The sequence below is a fragment of the Rhinoderma darwinii genome, chromosome 2 (assembly GCF_050947455.1).
Source record: "Rhinoderma darwinii isolate aRhiDar2 chromosome 2, aRhiDar2.hap1, whole genome shotgun sequence".
Classification (NCBI taxonomy): domain Eukaryota; kingdom Metazoa; phylum Chordata; class Amphibia; order Anura; family Rhinodermatidae; genus Rhinoderma; species Rhinoderma darwinii.
The window spans coordinates 259,201,824-259,210,799 of NC_134688.1; the positions used below are offsets into that span (position 1 = coordinate 259,201,824).

Sequence of the window (8,976 nt, forward strand, 5' to 3'; positions counted from 1 at the left end):
AGGCTAGGTTCACACCACACTTGGGCACAACGTTTGCCGTATATGTTAGAAAATGCTCCTGACGTATATATGTCCAATATGGCTAAAGACCTCTATTAGATATACTGTATGCGAAAAATAAATTCCTTTTAGCATGCATGTTTGGCCGAAATAAGTTAGTATACCTTTGTTTCAACTGTACAGAAGTAAGTAAAAAAAAATCTGCTACGCATGGATAAATTTTTTTTTTACAATTAGAGCCAATGGCAGACGTATGCAAATGTGTTGGCATTGCATTGCATACAACTAGGTCATATTTTTTGGCAGCATTTTATTTGTGTATTGACAGTATTACAGATCTGTGTTGTACGAATGTGTTACACAGTCCCCATAGCTTGCTCTGGTTCCATACTGTACCTGTGTGCCTTCAAACTTATACAGAGGCACACGAAAATTTTTGCTCAGAGATTCCATGAAAATCTGCAAGAAAAAAATAGTGGCATACTCCATCGCATGCTCCAAGTAACGTTGCTTCTAAAAGAGAATACAATGCCTTGGCGAAGGGCATATTTACTAATGCAGTCTAAGATCGGGTTCCCACGTGTCGGATATGCTGTGTATCCGAACTGGAACCCACAGCACCTTCCGTCTGAAATATCGCACTACACTGTGGTGCGGTTTTTGGAACATAATTTCCACTGCAGAAAGCAGTGCTTGAAAAAAAACCTCCATACTTACCCCCTCCCTCTTTTCTGCGAGTAATCCAGCCTCCTACGATGATGTTGCAGGTCATATGATGCTGCAGTCTGTGATTGGATGCAGCGGTCACATGGAATGCAACGTCATCCCAGGAGGCCGGACTGCAGGAAGAAGGAGAGCATTCTGGGTAAAAATGATTTTTTTTACGGAGTTGCGATTTTTGCAGCGTAATCACTGCGTTTATGCTGCAAAAGTCGCAACACTTGGCTACCTGTTGCGGGTTTTGCATCCCCATTGAATTCAGAAAATCAACCAAAACAAAGCACAAATTGACATGCTGCGAAATTAAATTCCGCACCGCAGGTCAAATTATGCAGGGGATTTTTCCGCAGCGTGGGCATGAGATTTTCTAAATCTGTCAATTACATGGTCAGCACACATGGCAATGCTAAGTGGATGGACTCCAAGGGTCCATTTACACCAGCTAATTTGGGCCGTAGAAACGAGCGCTGATCAATCAGACAGCTTGTTGATCGGCGCTCGTTTGCTCCGTTCACAAGGAGCTATGATCAGTAATGTATGGGGACAAGCGATCGTTTCTACGATCACTCGCCCCAATGTATATCCATCATGTCGGCAGCTGCCGACAACGATAATATTTTCTGCTGCATAAACTATACAATCAGCCGATGAACAAGCGTTTGCTCGTTCATTGGCTGATCGTTGCGCTGTTTACACAGGGCAATGATCGGGAACGAGCGTTCATATGAGCACTAATTTGCCCGATCATTGGCCCATGTAAAAGGGTCTTAAGGGTTCATGCAAGAACAACTGAAAGATATGCATTTCCCAGTATGTTTGTTTTATTTTAGGGAAACTTAAAACACAAGCATTTAAACTATCACCTAAAGCAAGTTTTAAAGAAATCTGGTAATTCTGATAGTGAATGTCCACCTTGTGAGATGGGGTTGATACACGGTATATTTACTCTTCTCACATGACATTTAGTACTCAGGAAAAAAAATCTCTCATAGACACAGCACTTTCAAAAGCAAATAAGTGTTATCAGAATTATTACTGATATTAAAACAGCCAATCTATATTATGTGTTTATTTAAACTGGGTGTGATGTTCCTTTCTATGTGTATATAAATGGAGATAAGCAAAAATATACTTAACAGTAGCTAAAGTAATCGTCAGTCATTTTGTGCTTTGCCATTTACAGACCTTACATTCCATTATTTGTACTCATCATCAATAAGCAGTTTTTTATTTTTTTTATTTCCAGAGTATTTACAGGGAAAAAACACAATATCTCAATGTAAAACTGCATATTTAAATGTAGTAGTGATATAGGGATTGTCCGGACCCACAAAAGTATTTCAGTGTGCTGCTTTTTGGTTTTTCACTTCATCTTTTCTAGTTCCTAATACATGTATCGTTTGATTTTCACACCGATTAAGAACTTCTTGCTATTAGAGTTAGACCTCACCACAACACGTGGCTTCATGTCTTCCTTTTAGAGTTTACTTCCATGTGCACGTTTAATTTGGCACGTGTGGTGAAAAAATTACTATGAGCAATACAAAATCCCAGATGCCAGTCCCTCTAGGTTACTAGAACAGAATAGAGGAATTATCGATTCAATATTTTTTAGAATTCAGTGGGTCAGTAACTCGCAGACACAGATAGTTATTACGCTTTTCAGGTAACATAAAGAGCATATTGGTTTATTAAACTTTCCCCACCCAACAGTATCTAGTATTAATCTGTCATACTTCATGAAGTGGAGTAAGTGAGCTGATAAAATCTGTGCTAGTAACATGCACCATATTTATAGTAAGATTACAATGTTTTTTAAATTACCTATTGTACATTGTTGTAGTGAGAGAGTGGAATAGAATATATAGTAATCTCCTTTAATGTTATGTGTTTAAAAAAAGTTATATGTGAACTGAAGCACATAAATGACAGGCTAGACTTGTCATAGTTGCATCAGGCAAAACAGAATTTCACAGCTCGTGCTTTATTCTATGCTTTGTGCAATAATATGAGAAATACAGTGCATAAGATAAAGCTATAATACACTAGAACAGAAACAATGCTCAATTTAAGACGTGTGCTATCAGGCTGACGTTAGGTTGGATTGTGCTCTGTGCAGTACCTTTTATTGATGTTCCACCTTCTTATAGTGTACCATATAGTCCTCAAATAATACAATGATACAGTATACAAATAACCATACCATACAGTGCCCAAGTAACAGTCCAAGAGAGCTACCTAAATAACACTGCATAATCAATAAACTAGGGAATGTAGCAGGGTCCAGTACAGCTGCCTTTCCATAGGCTCGGGCAACATATGTGCAAGCTACAGGTGCTCAGGCTATCAGAAACAGTGATGCGGCCTTCAGTAGTAGCAAGTCAAGCGCCCTGTGCGACTGCACAGGTTGCATACACCTAAGGCCTGCCCATTGTGCTAGTCTACTTTCAGCATAAAATATGGTGCCAAAGCTACAGTAATTAAATTAACGTTTAAAGTGTACCTATATTTTCATATTACTTCTTACATGTTATTGTAACATGTCAGAAGTTTTGATCAGTGGGGGTTCAAACACTGAGACCCCCACCAATCGCTAAAACGAAGCTGCAGAAGTGCTCAGGTGAGTGCTGTGCTGCTTCGTCTCTGATCGGCTCTGCATGGCTTTCCTCGGAAAGCCGAGCAAGCAGTATATGGACTCATAGACTTTCTTTTGAGCCCCTACCCCGCTTGCTCCGAGGAAAGCTGAGCAGAGACAAAGCGGCACAGTGCTCACCTGAGCGCTTTGTTTTAGCAATCAGTGGGGGTCCCAGTGCTCGGGCTCCCACCGATCAAAACTTCTGAGATGTCACTATGACATCTCAAAGTTTTATGAAAGTATAGGTACACTTTAAGGGCTGTAGGATTTTCAACCATATGCATTGAAGGCTGTAATCATGTATACCATGAGATTTAATTAGCATATGAACATGTTAAAGGTTTATATATAGATATAATAATGAGCTGTACGTTGGCTGGTATTATTGTTGACTGTGTTTACAGCTGAACAGCTAATGTACCAAGAATAAAAACCATCTCAGGAATGCTAGGAAAGTATAGTCAGGTTGATAGAACATGTGACTATGAAGAAACTATGAGACATCAGTTAGACTGTGTGTTTGTGTGTGTGCAGTGTATGTGTGTACAGTGTATATATATATATATATATATATATATACACATATATATATAAATTGTCATGTATAGCACTATACACTATAAATAATATGCTGTATTACTAAAAACAGAATATTTTTTTCATGGTCTATCCAAAATTAATTAAATTATATATTTTTTTGTCTCTTTAGGCAGCTAGTTCAAAATGGACTGGAAAACATTCCAGGGTCTCCTGAGTGGTGTGAATAAGTATTCTACAGCATTTGGAAGAATCTGGCTGTCAGTGGTATTTGTATTCCGAGTTCTCGTGTATGTGGTCGCAGCAGAGAAAGTATGGGGAGATGAACAAAAAGATTTTGATTGTAACACTCGACAACCAGGTTGCACCAATGTTTGCTATGACCACTACTTCCCTATTTCTCATATCCGGCTTTGGGCTCTACAGCTCATATTTGTGACTTGCCCTTCACTTTTGGTAATTATGCATGTAGCCTACAGAGAAGAACGAGAAAAAAAGAACAAAGTAAAAAATGGAGATAACTGCCATAAACTGTATGAAAACCCAGGCAAAAAACATGGTGGTCTGTGGTGGACCTACCTCTTAAGTCTTTTCTTCAAAACTGGTATAGAAATCACATTCTTGTACATCCTTCATAAAATGTGGGACAGCTTTGACCTGCCAAGACTTGTCAAATGTACTAATGTGGATCCTTGCCCTAATACTGTGGATTGCTACATTGCCCGGCCAACTGAGAAGAAGGTTTTTACCTATTTTATGGTGGCAGCCTCAGCCATCTGCATTATCCTCAGTATTTGTGAGATATTCTACCTCATTTCTAAAAGATTTGTCAATTGTCTTAACAAGTATAAGAAGACCAATAAACACTCAGTTACCTACAGTAAAGCATCAACCTGCCAGTGCCATGTTCATTTGGAGGCCTCAGAAAGGAAACCAATTAATAAAACAGTGGATTCTCTCAGAGCTTCTGCACCAAATCTAACCACTTTGTAATAAGTTTGTATCATTTTAAAAATGTCATAAACAACAGTCAACCAAGTCACCCAGTAATAAAAAAACTTTGTGAACATCAACTACATCTTACGAACTTGTACCGTACCTCTGTTTCGGTAGATCCAAAATATATTGGATAGAAATACGCGGGTCTTGTTGTTAGGACCTTTTCTAAAGAGCTACCTTCTGAGCTGCCAAAGGAAAATCCAAAATGTGAGTTACCTCACATTTACTGAGGATGGAATATTTCACCATGGAAATCCCACTGAAACAAAGGAGAACATTATGAACTCTGTAGGTTACCATTCAACCTGGACAATGAAAGAGCAATATAAAAGGAAAAAATACAGTCTACTCCTGAAGCCAAGAGCTATTCCTATAATATGCATTTCATAGATTGGTTGCAAATTGTTGCCTCTCAACAATTAATGGAGGTCTTCGAATGAAAGTATTATATACTGCCGCAATATATATATGTTGACATAAACTGATGTAATGAACTACTTATGATATTAGGAGTTGAGAAAGAAAAAACAATCTACTCTCATTATACGTATTTTGAGTGGACACTGCCTTCTTAAACAAGACTGATGTTGGTGACACCCATTTACATACATGTTTCTCTACAGGGTCAGACTGGCCCTCCAGAGTACTAGAGGATCCTCAAGTGGGCTTAGGTTCTGACACGACAGGGTCTACACGCAACATGGCCCATGAGGTTCCGTAAGGACATCTCCACTTGCAAATGACCTACTGGTGGTGTCTATCACATTTAAGGTTATTTCTTAGTAATTATATGACCAGTGTGTACAATAATAGCAGCAGAATTGACAAGGTAATCAAAAGAGGACACTTGCTCCCTTCCACCTGGACGATGAGTCCTCAGATTAACCTATTTCTGGTTGACCCAGTCATTATTATTCCTTTGATCAAAACACTGGAAAAACACTATCACAGATCTTTTTGTTTCTGTAGAAAACATTGTACAAATTAGGAATTACATTGTGCCTGTAATGTGTATTTTTTTTAATACCCTACTGCTACTAGACTAGCCATTATGCTTCAAGAGAAAGGTTCAGGTTGGAGATCCATTTTAACAACCTTTATCGCACTAGATGGGGACTAGGATAGTTCTAGAAAGGGAAATTGCTTATCCTCATTTAGAATTTATGTATCATAACCTATATGACAATATGCCCAGGTCCATGCAAAAGTTGTCAAATTATAAAAGTAAAGAACTTAAAATCCACAATTAATCATTCACACCTATATGTAAGATGTTTATGCCAATAAGAAGACCCAGGGCTGTAATTTTGTTCAGAAAGGGGAATTGTCCAGGAGCCTCCACCACTTAGTGGCCTCCACCCCTTCCCATATGCTTCCAGTAGCCAGACATTGGATTTTTATATTACATGTCGTAGAGCCTGTATGTCCAATCAGCCGCTGCCAATGTGTGAGGAAGAAGGAAGGAAGAAGACCAAGACCAGAATCTCCTCCTCTGCCATAAAATTGGCATCCATTTCAGAGGCTCATCTAGGGGAGATCACTTCAATCAACTGGAATTTGTAGTCAACGTGAAGTGACTGCCGATAAGATAACATAGAAGGGGACCCCACCAAATTCTTTGGCCATGGGCCTCCACTAACTTCATGGGCCATGAGCAGAACATATAGATTTGGAAAATAATTAGCACTTTAGATAATGAAAAAAGAAAGAGCTAGTCACTAATGGTAGCGACAGAAAGCGTTAGGTGATGGATGAGTGACACCGAAGAATAGTTGTTCTGTTATACCAAGTTCCAAGACTAATCTTTCTACTGCATTTATATTTATTATTTATAAAACAGTGTATATTTTATTAAAATGCATTTTTTTTTAAACAAGTGACATTTGTGTTGAATCTGAAGTTTTTCATTTGCATGGACATAAAAATTACTAAAATACAGTACCAAATGTAGATGGAACAGGAAAAGCAAATTAGATACAAGCTAGAAATTTTGATATTTCTGCTATATCTTTACTAATAAGTATTCTAATGCAGAGTTGCTAAAATAAAGTTATCAGTAACTGTTCCCCTGGATGATCACTAATATCAACCAGCCATAAAAAGGAAAATATTTAACATCTGAATAGTCCAAAATTTCTGAAAATCATTTGGGGAGATTTTTTTTGTGCCAGAATTATGCAACAAATTACACTAACCTGCTAAGCACCAATTTTATTGTGATGTTGTAATGACAGGGATAGGGAAACAGACAAGTGAGCCCTAATCTACCCGCCACTCAGTCCATGCCTACTTGTAACGACCCGCCCTAGGCAACGGGGTACAACTGGGCGACGGTCCCTACACTCAATAAGTGCACGACAGACAACAGACAAGGAAACACAGAACAAAGGGAAACGGGGCAGTTGCCCACGGCAACACCGAGAGCAACAAGAGTAGTAAACGAGCCGTAGTAGTAGTACAAGAAGCTGCAGAAGGGCCAGGAAACCAACAGAGAAGAATCACAAGCAAGGAGGAACAGGAAAGGCAGGTATAAATAGACAGAGGGCGGGATCTAGCTCCGTCTGGCCAGGCTGTGATAGGCTCTCCCACTCCTAAGCCTGCCATCCTGAGTGGTGGAAGATGGAGTCAGTCTCACAGACATAGAAGCAGGTGCAGACTGATTACCTATGGGCGTGGATACAGAAGCTGTGCCTGGCAGATCCTTAACAAATGTAGTCAATTTTTTTTTATTATTTTTTTTACGCTTACATCAACAGTCTTTGAAGTGTCTGAAAACTGGAGTGTGACTAAGAGAAATCATAAAATGTGCCAAATTTATTGACTGTATATGCAATTTTTTGGTGCAAAATACTGCTGGAAATGGAATCAAGCCATAAGGTAATGAAAGCGTCTAGCAAGCTGTGCCAAAGTTATCACACCTCAATGGCTATTTTTAGATTTTATTTTGCTTTTTTTAATTTAATTTGTGCTATTTTTTGCCATCTTGCCAAGGTTTCCTTGATACATATCCCCATTATATTCATTGCTAGTTTCGTATTCCATATAAAGATCTATGACCTTCTAAAATCCAGATCAGTCATCTCATTATTTTGACCAAATAGTAATATGTTTTATTATCAACGTGTAGCGACCTGCAGCAAAGTCAAAATGCCTGAATAAGGCCCCATTCACACGAACGTGTTTTTGCGGCCGCAATTCCTCCGAAAATCCACGGGAGAATTACGGCCCCATTCATTTATATGGGGCCATGCACACGACCGTAGTTTTTACGGTCCGTGCATGGCCCGGGAGCCCGCACCGCAGAAAGAACGGACCTGTCTTATTACGGCCGTGTTCTGCGGTCCGGGCTCATTGAAAATAATGGACGCGGCCATGTGCAGTCCGCAGCCGGCCGACCCGAAAATCACAGCCGTGCACACGGCTACGGTCGTGTGCATGAGGCCTTATGGTTACATTTTGAAGACCTGGGGTGCCCTTAGACTCTGTTCCCCGGCTTAGTCCCACATCAAATCCCCTGGTGACACATTGGTTTCACACTATACTCAGCAGGCCACGTGACCGTTTTATTTCCCACAGGCCTAGTGACAATAACATATCAAAACATAAAATGATGGTTTCAAAACCCCACACATGCACATAATAATTGTGATTATGGCAATCCTGGAAAAAGAGTTGGTTTTCAGTAATAATGCAATGCATAAATCACTCATAAATAAGTAACAGTACCATTTCAACAAAACACCATGGAATTACATGACCTGCTTGACATTACAGGTTGAATGCAGAACAGACAAACTTTATTTCACTTTGTCAAGCTTCATGCACACGACAGTGCCCATAATTATGACCTGTACAACCGGACGTTTTTACGGCTGTGGTCCCATTATAAAGTATAGGACCACGGTCCGTAAAATAAAAAAATAGGACATGTCCTATTCTTTTCGGCAGGTTTCTACGGCACGGAACCCTCCCATAAACATACGAGAAGGTGTCCGTCGGCAACCTGATGTCCAGACCAGTTTTCCCCATAATACTGATATCGGGAGATTTTTTTCAGAATCTCCAGATGTATTCAGGTATGGACA

At 39.5% G+C, this 8,976-nt stretch overlaps 1 protein-coding gene across 1 annotated transcript; it reads left to right on the forward strand.

Annotated features, from left to right (window-relative positions):
• The first annotated feature begins 4,078 nt into the window (after nucleotides 1–4,078).
• Nucleotides 4,079–4,885, forward strand: LOC142741106 (gap junction beta-3 protein-like). Its single transcript, XM_075850499.1, has one exon. It carries the CDS (start codon nucleotides 4,079–4,081, stop codon nucleotides 4,883–4,885), a length of 807 nt encoding a protein of 268 aa, XP_075706614.1.
• Nucleotides 4,886–8,976: the final 4,091 nt, after the last annotated feature.

Excerpts from the sequence above, each read along its gene's own strand:
- LOC142741106 (XM_075850499.1), top strand. The coding sequence starts at position 4,079 with ATGGACTGGAAAACATTCCAGGGTCTCCTGAGTGGTGTGAATAAGTAT.